Source organism: Chelmon rostratus, chromosome 12, assembly GCF_017976325.1.
Source record: "Chelmon rostratus isolate fCheRos1 chromosome 12, fCheRos1.pri, whole genome shotgun sequence".
NCBI lineage: Eukaryota > Metazoa > Chordata > Actinopteri > Chaetodontiformes > Chaetodontidae > Chelmon > Chelmon rostratus.
Genome location: NC_055669.1, coordinates 12,921,537 through 12,933,916, shown reverse-complemented (window position 1 = coordinate 12,933,916; position 12,380 = coordinate 12,921,537). Strand labels below are relative to the sequence as shown.

At 46.2% G+C, this 12,380-nt stretch overlaps 1 protein-coding gene across 2 annotated transcripts in view; it reads left to right on the top strand.

Moving 5' to 3' along the window:
* Positions 1-9,376: 9,376 nt before the first annotated feature.
* Positions 9,377-12,380, top strand: part of LOC121615411 (ephrin type-B receptor 1-B) — a 151,424-nt gene continuing 148,420 nt past the window's right edge. For both annotated transcript variants that reach the window (XM_041949763.1, XM_041949762.1), the window contains exon 1: positions 9,377-9,588. In XM_041949763.1, coding sequence (XP_041805697.1) covers positions 9,528-9,588 — 61 coding nt within the window. In that variant the 5' untranslated portion in view covers positions 9,377-9,527. The remainder of the gene's footprint in view (positions 9,589-12,380) is intronic.

The window sequence follows — 12,380 nt, the reverse complement described above, 5'->3', positions numbered from 1 at the left end:
GCCAGCCTTCACCTGTCAGTGGATGTTAAACTTCCTGTCACACAGGAAGCAGCAGGGGATGCCGGGGAAAAATCTCACAAGATGCTCTCCCACCTGCTCTTCTCCCTCTTCACGTGTCTGTTAAACTCCCGAAGTTTGCAGACGACACAACAGTCATCGGACTCATCTGAGAGGGTGACAGGTCTGCAAAGAGACGGAAGGTGGAACAGCTGGTCCTCTGGTGCAGTCAGAACAACCTGGAGCTGAACACGCTCACAACTGTGGAGGCCCCCTCAACACTGCCCCCCATCACCATCCTCAACAACATTATTTTCACTGTGGAAACCTTAAGGTTTCTTGGATCCACTATCTCCCAGAATCTAAGGTGGACTTGAAACAAAGCCTCAATCATCAAGAGCGCGCAACAGATGATGTAATTCCTGCTTCAGGCCAGGAAGATTAACCTGCCTCTACACCTGCCAATCAAGCTCTACACAGGAATAACACAGTCTGTTCCATGCACATCTATTGTCATCTGGTTTGGGTCTGCCACCAAACAGGACAGGAACACACTGTGACTGACTATAAGGACTGCTGAGAAAAACACTGACGGCAACCTGCCCTCCATTCAGGACTTATAGACCTCCAGAAAACAGCAGGAAGCATCACCACAGACCCCCCACATCCTGGACACAACCTATTCCAACTCTGGTAGACGCTACAGATCACTGAACGCCACAATACAAACCAGACACAGAAACAGTTTTTTCCCCACAAGGCATCACCCTGATGAACAATTAGCAATCATACAGTGTCACTAACCCTCTGATACACAAACATCCACTGCCTGGCCATTTATAATGAACAGTTTTTAAAATGTCCTTGGCCAATAAAGCCGATTCTGATGTTGGATTTTGATTCTGATTAGGCTTATAGCGTTTGTAGCCCATGCCTAATTGCAGTGACTTATTTTAATAACCAGATGGCGCTGTGGCATCACAACAGGACCGAGCACAGCAGTAAATCAAGTGTTGTTTGGCACCACAGGATGTGTTTTCACTCAGTGCTGAGAAGCGGCTGTGCTCTACCAACAGGCATGCCTTCCTCATGCTGCACACATGAGGAGAAAAGCAACACAAATATATAATTAACACAAACGCTACAGTGTCAACACACTTTTCCAGCAGCTTGGAAGGATTCCCGATGACACTTTGGGAATCCAGCTGACATTTGAGCAGCCCATGGGACTTAAGCCATCTTCTTCGACTCAGAACAATCCATAATAACCTCTGACCCTTGACCTTCTCAGTCGTCATGCTGCTCCTGGAGTTCAGCTGGGAGTGGTTGCAGCTCTGGGGGGAGGCCAGTCTGCTGAACTTGTCACTCTGGGAGGACAAAAGAAGCGGGCAATCCATTTTTTCAGGCCTTTAGGTGACCTGCTACACCAAACCGAGACCCCAGATGTATCTCATCTTACTTTTGCCTCACTGTAAGATATTTTTGCAGGAAGCAGTGAAGCAGAAGTAAACAGTGACATTTCATAGAGGAAAAGTTTCTGTAATTAAAGAACCTGGAAAATTAGTAGACCCAAGTAAAAGCTTAATTACGTTTCTTGCGGTCTCTGTGGCATTCAGTTTCAGGGTTAACCTCATCTTTTGGCTAAAGCGTGGTTGTGTGATTAGACTTTATGCGGTCTCTACACAGTATTACTCTGGCTTGAGAATTTGTTCTTCCTGCTGCCTGCATGCCAACCAGCGCTCTATATTGTAGTAGATCTTGATTACTGGGGCATTACCGGTATTATGTTATGCTACAGATACAACAGTACACGCTAATTGCATTCAGTATTAATTAAATATGAGTCATAGATTACTGTTTGATGCAAGAAACGTGCACTTTACAATCTTGTACTAACAGGAAATGATTCAACATGTAACAGGCATCAGTGAACCTGCGACTCTGGAGTTCCATTCACAATTAAACCTCACGAAAAGAAAGCAAAAAGATTTAATACTCTGTTATCCAAGACATCCTCGAGCCATCTCACCACCATCCTAGATTTAATTACATTTTTTTCGGCTTTGAGCAGCTCTTCCATTTCCTCTGTGAAATACATTTCCCCTTCATTTTTTGAACATGCAACTTTTGTCCCCTTTAACAGCCTAAACTAGGCACTCAACATCTGCTTCCAGTTTGTATGTATGGAGTTCGGGAAACAACTCTTGTGGCAAAACCTTGATAGCAGTTGAGAACAGCTGCATTTCCCAGCAGAGCGGTGAGACAGTAAAGGAAGTGGAGAGAGTTTTGGGGTAATGGTTGACAGTGGGGGTGGGAATGTTGACATCTGGATAGGCGAGACTGGCTGATACGATCAGAAAGCATGAGTTTGTCAAAAGATCATGTCTGAAAAAAATATTTCGCAAAGCAAATGATTTAAACTTCTTCCGTGCAACAAATGAGCAGCCGATAACGATGCTGTCACTATGAAAAATTTGAACTTTTTAGGAATGGGAGTCTGACCCAACGGTCCTTTAAATCTGGTTCCTCATTCCACCTGTCTGGTGTCCTCACATGGGGTTGGCTAAAACCCTATCCACACACACACACACACACACACACACACACACACACACATATGCATATTCGACAGGCCATCCATCAAGCCCTCAATGAGCTGAGGATCTGGGGAGTGTGGTCTAAATGAGAAATCATTGACTAGGAAACTGTATGGTAATGGGGTCTGCTTCTGATTGGATAAGGAGATTGAACCAAGAAGAGGGAGATGGCTGAGCCACCTGCATTTTTGTGCTAGGGGTGTAGACTAAAAATGAGAGGGCAAAATGGGAGAAAAAGGCAGACAAGGAAAAATGCAGAGAAGGAGAAAAACAGTGAGGGCGAAGAGATTGGAACTGCTAATTGCTTTTCTCACTTGTGCTCATTGCTTCTAACCACATAACACAAAACACTGATTAACAATTAGTAATGGTCATCAAGTCAATGCTGAGTGATAGTGTTTTGAGACTGGGTACTACAGTGGTAATCACTGACGTAACACACATTCTGTGTGCAGCACAAGGTTTTGACATTTAGGATTTGACATGGGCTTTGTTGCATTTTTATATTTGTGTATGAGTGTGTGTGTGTGTGTGCGTGCACGCATTCCCAATCGTTGAGCCTGCAACAGGCCGATAATGCTCCACGCATCACCTGGCAGCAATGTTTATTGATCTGATGTTGCATGCTGGGAGAAAAGATTGCTTTCAAAGGTCAATGTTAATATCAGAAGGTCGACGTGTTAACTCGGCGCTATTGTTTGTTTGCACGTGTGCATGACTGGATAACTGTTGTGTAGATGTGTGTATATGCTAAATGAGGTCATTATCTAAATAATAAATGTCCAAGTGCATTGATGTCCCATGGCCAAGTATCATTTTACACTCCACAATCCTCCAAGCAAAAGACTTTGAGCAATGACATTTATTGATGGCTTGTGCATCTTCTTATGTTTCCTTTTGTTCTTTTCTGCTGTCACAGCCACCATCACGTCCTGCACCGCTGAGGCCATGCGCGTGTGCATGTGAATGCACCGCGTGCAAACTAAGTATTTGCACGTGACTACATGTGTCAGACTAGTGTAGTATGATAGACACTAAGGTGCATCCTTTAAAATGGAAATTAGCGGCCTTGTCGAGCAGAATAAAATCACAAATTGGAAGCGGAAATATGAAACGCAAAATCACCACAGTGAATTCGAAAATCAAAATGCAATCACAAACTACAACGCTCAGCTGGCAGAGCAAGTAATAAGGAAAGACTATCCAACATCTCAGAGCAAAACAAACAGAACTTTAATTACATCGAATCAGTCTCAGATAATGAAATTAATTAGACTTAAAGAGATAGGCACACTGAGGCTTTGAGTAATGGGGCTCCAACTTCACAAGTGCACAACAACCTCTAGTTGGTAATCTGTGTGTCGCTGTCGCAACTTTCAGATTCTGTCCGCATTCATATATAATAATTATGACATATTCAGCATTCAGCTACCAATTAATAGTGAAATATGAGCGTGGTTCTTTCACTGGTTTATTTGGTAGGTGTGTTTTCAGTGAGAATTGTTCATGTGCAGAGCTAATGATTGTTTCCGGTCACCTCCATTCACCTTCAGCTCCACTGTGTGGGTGCTTTATATCTCGAGACCTGGTCAAACAAAAATGAATTATATGTATATACAGTATCAAAGAAGGGAAGGCAGTGAAAATACACATTTTTTTTTATTCGGACAAATCAACGCTTTAGGTTTGCAGTGTAAACTATTAGAACCAACAACAAAAGATATTTTCATACATGTTGTTCTCTCAGTAAAACCACAAATATTTAAGCGTGTCAGTTATTCTAATAATTATTTTCCTTATATTCACACCCATTCCAACATCCTAATCCTAATAATCATCTGAACAAACATTTTAGTCCATGAGTTCCTCTGTCAGTACTCTCATCCACTGCAGTCAGACTGAGGTGTTGCACCCTCTGTATTCAAATGCAGCACTGGAGTTTCATGTGCAGAGGTCAGCCTGTGACGGGGGATCAGTGTATGGCAGACAGAGCGCAGATCGATTTGACCTCCGTTTTTCTCTCTCTCTCTCCGCCGCCAGATGTTTATCCCTTTTAGCGTGACGGACTCGGGGATGTGCGCCGTTGTGTGTGCGTTGCGTCCATACGTGGCTCTACAAAGCACTGGCCCTGACTGAGGCAGGCTGAGGTTGATAGATTGTGCTGAACTATCTGTCACAGGCCGGGGAGGGGAGAAAAAGACAGGTCGCAGGAGACGGAGGGATGCATTTTGATGGTGTCCCTGCGAAACAAACAACTCGACAGGGAGCGAGTGGGATAGGCTGTCACTGGGAGCTGACATAATGTGATGACCTGTCAGGCTAGTTTTGTTTTTCCTCATTAACAAGTCCACCTCCTGAATGTTGCTTTTGTAGCCAGAAAACTACTTTATGAGCCTCTCCACACCACTCGCCAATGATAACATGTTCAGGGATACAAAAAAACCAAAAACAATTTACCATGTGTCAAATGTAGTTGTTGTCAAAGCAGGAGGTGGAAAAGGTTGCTGCGTAAATTGAAAGGTGTATCACACCGGAGGGGGCCGGAGGAGGAGGCCACACGGTTAATAGGAAGCTTTCTTAAATGCTGCAAGTGAATAGGTGAATGAATGAGAACCCCATTAACCTCATCTGTGATTAGAGATCCCTAATCAGAAGAAAATGAATGCATCCTAATCACCATGGTCATCGAGACAAATAATTAATCAGTGAATTGTTATCGGGTGTGTGCATGATTTTGATCCACGCTGTTTTTAGTCTGGCGGCACCTTTTGAGAGATGGATTTTGTGCTCGCTGCTAGAACGTTGTCTGCGACAGAAAGCCCTATGGCGGCTGACAGAGCGCAGAGTGACTGAAGAGGGGGATGCACCAATCTGTTATCCATCATACTGTGTTCAAGTCAGCAGCACCACTCATGCACATACACACACGCAAAGGAGTAGCTACAAGTAGGAACACAGCCTCTCGCACATGAACTCACAGCCAGTCTTTGTCCCTCTCTCTCTCCCTCTCACACACACACACGCACACTTGAGGATGAGCGAGCTATAATGATGCTCTTACTCAGTCAGCATTGAGCAGAATCTCCTCATTGTGCTGTTGTGATTAATGGCAACTAAAGAGCTCGAATCTTGAATAGAATGAATGCGAGCTAACAACTTATTAATCAAACTGCAATACTTAAAACAAATAATGCTTTCACTGCATCTCAGCGAGCAGAAATGGAGAGTGATCCCTCTTGCCGCGCTCTTTCCCACTTTCCCGTGCAAAAACGTAAACATTTATTGAATCTGTTCTGTGTGCGCGTGCAGGTGTTTGCGTGTCCGCCCCTCTACAGATGTGTCGCTCTGTGTCAGAGAAGTGCAGTGACTGTCTCTGAAGTGTCTGTGCGCTGATAGCAGGGGACAGGTACCATCAGTCTTGGCATCATTGGCAGATTAATGAGAGTGCTGTATTTAGCTCCCTCCCCGTCTCCCTGTCTGACCTACTGTCAGCGAGCCGTTCTACTCTTGAGACTCGCAAACACTTATTTTCTCGTATGAGTTTTTACTGCAAGCACAAAACTAACCTTTAAACTTCTGACAGGCGTCTGGTTGAGTGCGGCTGGCTAGCAGGCAGGGCGAACTGTTTACAGCTATATCTGCATTTTTAGTGCGCTGATGAAGATCGTCTTCGGAGTGTTACTTTGCAGTGTGACTTTGTGCTGGCCTTTGCCTGTGCAGCTTTTAAAAAATACATTTCGAGGCAAACTTAACCAACCTCATGCGTCCCCCACAATGAACCTATTTTCCATCGCCTCTCTTGAGCCGTGACCCAGAAAGCACTAGTGAGTCCTGACCCTCTATTTTGGGGAACACTGGTCCAGAGCACATCTGTATTCAGCCCTGGCTCCGTACTCATATTGTCAATGGCCAGCGCCCAGACTCCTGAAGATGGATGAAGCTAAAGCCCAGCCTAATAACCAGCCTATCCCCCCAGGGTGGGTGTAGCACCGCACTCCTCTGTCACCTGGGTCTCTGCACTGTCTCCATATTGACTTAGGCATTTCATTTTCATGCATTCATATTCATCACCAGACAAACCTTTCCATCCATGGTCTCTGGGAAACATCTCTCTCTTTCCCATGTGTCTGTTTCTGCGTTTCTCATTCTGCACCATTAGAATCATCCAGCTCTTTTCGGTGTGTATGTCTTCTTACCAACAACTACACCTCTTTTATGCACTCCTGCACCACATATCTAACTGATGAGTGTGTGTTTGAGTAAACATTGCTCTCTCCATAAAATGCACTTCGCCTTTTCATCCTAAAAGGTCTTTCTAGTGCGCGGCAGGTACTCTCTGTTCTCGGTGCTGTTGTCAGTGCGCAGAACAAACCACGCATCGTTTTGTATTTCCTGCCCGACTCCATTGAAAAACAGAACAACTGGTGGGTGTTTATTTTTTTTTTTATCTGGCATCCGAGCGGGAATCAGGAAACAGGAGACAGAGAGGAGAAACGTAAAGGTCACGGCACATTGGTCATGGGGAGGTAGACGCTGGTTGGATGTTTACAGGTCAAAAGCGCAATAACTTTGGGGTCAGCTCACAGAATGCAGAGAATGAAAAAACATTTAATCAAACAAAAGTCAGAGAATACCCCACCCGGAGAGGCTGCCTCTTTTATTTTGTCTTGAATCTGGTCTTGAATGGAGAAGCAGAGGAGTGGAGGGATGAAGAAAACAAAATAGAGCGGGGATGCTGCACTTGCGGGCTTAACCACACAGAAAAAAATCAGGCCACAGAGAGAATGAGAGGCTCTCTACAATGTGTTTGGGCTCAGCATTGGTATTGGGCTGAGGCTCTTGAGCTGAAGTAGGCAAGTGCTTGTGTGGCTTTGTGTGGATCATTATCAGAGTGCTGTGTGGGTGAGCGGCTGCACGCACATTTGTGTTATTGTATGTGAGCGTTTGTCTGTGTGCGCATTGTGAGGGAGGATGTGCTACAGCAGCAGCACTATTGTTCCTACCTACCCTCATACTCTTCCTTCCTTCCTCCCCACTCCCCACCCCCAGGGTGTGGACAGCAAACAGGGACAGATTGCTCTGTGCTGCTCCTGTATTTGGAGATGACCTGTGGAGTCATAGGTGATGATGACTGGCTCGGTGAAAAATAAGGCCAGGTGGCTATCACAGGCCTACATAGCGGCTGGCACTGGGGGCCATGCTGTGCTGTGCCATGTCACACTGTAGCGCCACTCCTCACCACACCATTAAAAATGACAAATGCTCTCATCAACTGCTTTCCCAAGTTAGCAACCGCTGCCTGATGCTCCTGAAGCACTGTGCCTGCCCCAGTTCATCCGCTGGCCTTTGCCACAGTTGGAACGACCATTTATTAACTGTGAGTCACTTTTCATTTACAATGCATTTGATTTTTGTCACTGTAAAGGTGAGGAGTTGAATCACAAAGGGGCACAAAAGATAGATGCAGTTGAAACAGTTCAGGCTTGCTGGGGATACAAAGCTACACATACTTAGTGATGTGTGGTCTCCTTCAGATCCACATGCAGCAACTGTCCAATTAAATGTAGGCGTTCATTTTAGGAGCTGCATAATGTTTTCAATGCCCCGCTGTTCAAACCGCTCATTAAGTCCATAAAAAGTAAAGCAGGTAAAAAGTATCTGGGCCAGTATGGTGTGAAGGGACAGCACTGAAGTATTAGGCCATCCAGTGGCCCCGGGTATAACCAGGCCTACTCAGGCTGTAGATTAACTACTCCATCCCAATTCTTCAGCTCCAGGGACTTGGGGGGACAGATCTAGCCCAAGACAGGTGTACGGTTCTGGGCTGCAGGGCGGCAACTGCCCCCTTCCTCTGCTGAAGCAGACCTCGGTCCTGCGTGTCCCTGCGGGGAAAAGCCCATTGTGTGTACCATCTGTTGCAGCACACGCTCACACAAAGGGGGTGACGGGGGGGCAAGGGGAGGAAGCTGATGTGCCATGCCTGTTTTAATATCATTAGGAGGCGCAGTTGAATTTGCTAAAGCTATTAAAGAACATTCTCCTTGCGAATGTTGTTTGCACTTGTGCGAGCATAATGGGAGAGTGAGGGTGCCAGACCATTCAGACATTAAAATTAAAAAAAAAAAAAGAATGGTTAGCAACGTAGATGGCAGGGCTGTGGAGGGAGAGTTGGCAAACAAACTGTCAGGCTGTTGTTTAGTCATGAAAATAGAGTAAAATATCGAGCTCTGCTGGCTTTTGGGAGCCTTAATTGTGCAAGGCATCCTTGTGGTTTTCATAAATGAACTTTTTTATGTCCTTAGTCAGGATGATATTCATTGTAGCACACACTTTCAGCTTGGGAAAATGAGCCAGCCATATGGGACATCGCAGAGCCTGATGAACTGTTCAGCAGCGGCATAATTCTGAACCGCAGTCTGACAGAGCGCTGAGCGTGTGCCGCCGTTTAGATCGCCTCCCGCGGGAATAAGCCTGGCTCTAATGTGGGCTCGGGTTGCAGTAGGTGCAGTCACCCGAGTGGTGGCGCGATTTCCCTTCAGTGAAGCGGACGCCGCTTCAAATAGGTCAAGGAAAAGTTTTGTGTTTTGACAATGCGAGCTGGGCGGAGCGGCGGGCTGGTGATTGGTTAGCGAGTTTCAGCTCCCAGTCCGTGATTGGCCCCGGCGCTCTAATGGGGCTGTGAGCAGGCGATGTCGGGTCCCCCCCCCTCACCACCACCTACTCCCCCAACCCCCCCGCTCCTCGCACCCCTCAGCCCCTTCACTCCGTTCTTCCCCTGCGCTGATTGTCACACATTGTTTACTACGGCTTGAAATGTGACTCACAACACGGGCTATCTGCTGGAGTACCGCTCTGACAACTGAGGGATTCTTCCTGACGCGCGCCGTGCGTCTTGGTTATTTGGGGACAGGCTGTGGAGACTACCCTTCTGCCATGACGGTGGATTTGTTTGCGCTTTTATGCGCGCTGATCGTCACATCTTCGGCGATGGAAGGTAAATGAGAGATCGGGATCGCACTTGTTGTAGATGTGGAAATGCTCCTTTTCCAGGACGCGCTGTGTGTGGGGATGCTTGCAGCGTTTTCTGTTGGCGAGCGCTGCGCCTCTGGCACCGGGATACAGGGATGTCATACACGTGGATCGCAGCAGATCGCCGTGGTTATCCCTTTATTTCGGAGCGGCGGTCCTCCCGCTCCGCTGGCTGTCACTGCTGTCACTCGCCCGTGTGAAGAACGATGCTCTGTCCGGTTGAAATTTATTTCATGGCATTCTGTAGTTCATTACTGGCTATTTTATGCGCTAAAATCTGCTTCTCACACTCTTTGAGTCCTTCCTCGTTCAGTGCGGCCGGGAGCGCAGGACAGGAGTCTCCTCTATGAATTGTGTTATTTTAGATTCTCATTATCCCACCGAGAAATTAGTTTCTCGGTGGCAAACGAAGGCTACAGGCTAAGTTCCTGTCAAACCTCCAAGGATTCCCTCCATGTTTTTAATAAAATAGCACATATATAATACTATGACCAAAAGCCCCTGAGCATCATTCTGTGGCATTATGAATTGCTGAGACAAAGTCTTAGATTGTGGATTGCACTGATTGGAGGTGTCCCTGTAACCTGGATTTTATGATGGGTTAAATGTTCCTTTTTTTTTCTTTTGGAAATCAACCTTTCTGTTAAGAAGAAAGAAAGAAAGAAGCATGTGCTGCCTCTCCCCTCTTTCTCAGCCTGTCCCCTGTATTTTTTTTCTCCTCATCCATCTCCATTCTCTCCTGCCTGCCTTTGTCTTTTTGCATGTCCTCATATTTCCTCTTTTCTGTCTCGCACGCACTCATCTGGACAAGCGGTAGTGCCACTAGTAGCTACTATCTCCACAGTTAAACATGTTTTTCATTTCCGCTGTGAGACCCTGGGGACCGAGCACTGTGCTGGTGCCTCAGACGCTGGCTGCTGGATGGATATCCCAGCAGCAGCATGGATATATAGTGTCTCCTCTTATTTTATTGTCCAGTAGCTCATCCTTGCCAGTAAAACACACACAGGAATGCACCAGCTTCCCATGGCTGTCTGCATCCACTCCCCAGAAGCATAAATAAGTAAATTAGAAGCACAAATAAAATTAGTTTTCTCACATGCAGCTTTTCTCTTTAATCATTTACAACTCTGTTCCTGGACTGATCCCAGCGCAGCCTGTGCGCTGTAATTCAGCAGTGGCTTTCTTGTTTGTGCTCATCAGATTTCAACACAGCTATGGATACCGAGCTCAGGCCCAAATCGCTGCCTCTGTGAGGATGGATATTTTGAGGTTGAAGTGTTTACCCAGTGTGAAACGACAGCAGAAATGTCAATCCAGATAGATGAGTGGGGCATGGGAGATGGGAGCGAAATTTCACTGCAAGGGAAAGAGGTGTGGGATTTCTCCTCTAAAAGATGGGATGAGAAAGAAACAGATGGGCAGGGAGATGGCCCCTGAGTTACCTCGGTAACAAGGATGAAAGTGATTTCCTTGTTTGGGTCGCTAATTGAAAGGAGGTTGTCCCATGGGCAGGTTAAAATCTTCACTGATCTGAAGTCCAATCTGTTGCTCTTTCATGTTTGTGCGTGTGTGTTTGTGTGTGTGTGTGTGTGTGTGTGTGTGTGTGACAGAGAGAGAGAAAGAGAGAGAGAGAGTGAGTGGAGCCATTGACCACATTATCCCTGCCTTTCCTGTCGCCCTTAATCTGATTAGGAGTCCAAATCAGCCGATAATCACAAAGTGTCAGAGATCTGGCCATGTGTGTGTGTCTGTGAGCAGCTCCGACAATATGGGCACATACTTGCGATGAATTGAATGAATTATTTGATCTTCCCACACGTGCGTGCATTCACAGTAAACACCACTCACATCATTGATGAATTGATGAACTGTGGGATGAAAATCATGAGGAGGAAATACTCTAAGTATGGATGGATAGATGGAAGACAGCTGATCACTATAGAAAAATGAGAAGGAGATTTGAAGCTTGGTGTGTGTGTGTGTGTGTGTGTGTGTGTGTGTGTGTGTGTGTGTGTGTGTGTGTGTGTGTGTGTGTGTGTTTGTGTGTATGTGTGTTAGGGTGTGAAGGTGCCTGTTTGTGTGGCTGAATGACGTGCGATGAAGGACTGAAGCAGTTTAATTGAGTGTAAAGTTTATTATGGAACTTTAAATATGCTGGATTAATAAAACTCTGGGCACAGCTACCCAGCACACACACACACACACACATATATGCACACATGAAGACATGATATCTGCAGACAGAAATGCATTTGCCGACAAGTTATTGAAGGGGCAGTCAGACCTAAAGCAAAGGGCTAAGAGAGAGGAGAGTGAGGATGGGGATTTGCATGCCATTAGAAAAAGAAGCATGCGAGGTGCTCTGTTTCTCCCTCATTTGTCTTCTCTCTCCATTTCTCCCCATCATCTTCACCTTCTGTCTGCCTGCTTTCGTCTACACCTCCCTCCCCTCCCTCCATTTCTCTATCTCACCCTGTCTTCCATAATTCTCCTCACTAATCTCCCCATTCCCCTCTTGTCTCCCTCCTCTCCTCCTCTGCTCGCTCTCTTGGTGGTGTGTGGATGGTTCTTGCCAGCAGCAGCAGTAATTCTCCCCTACTTACAGAGCCATTGCTTATTTCTGTTTGCCCTTAAACCAATTAGGCTTAGATAAGCCCGCTCATTTAACGGCCTGGAACCGTGTGGTGGAGGGAAGAGGAACGGGGGGGACGGGGGATGAAACAGTGGTTGAAAGACAGACAGGGGCCGAGGGAG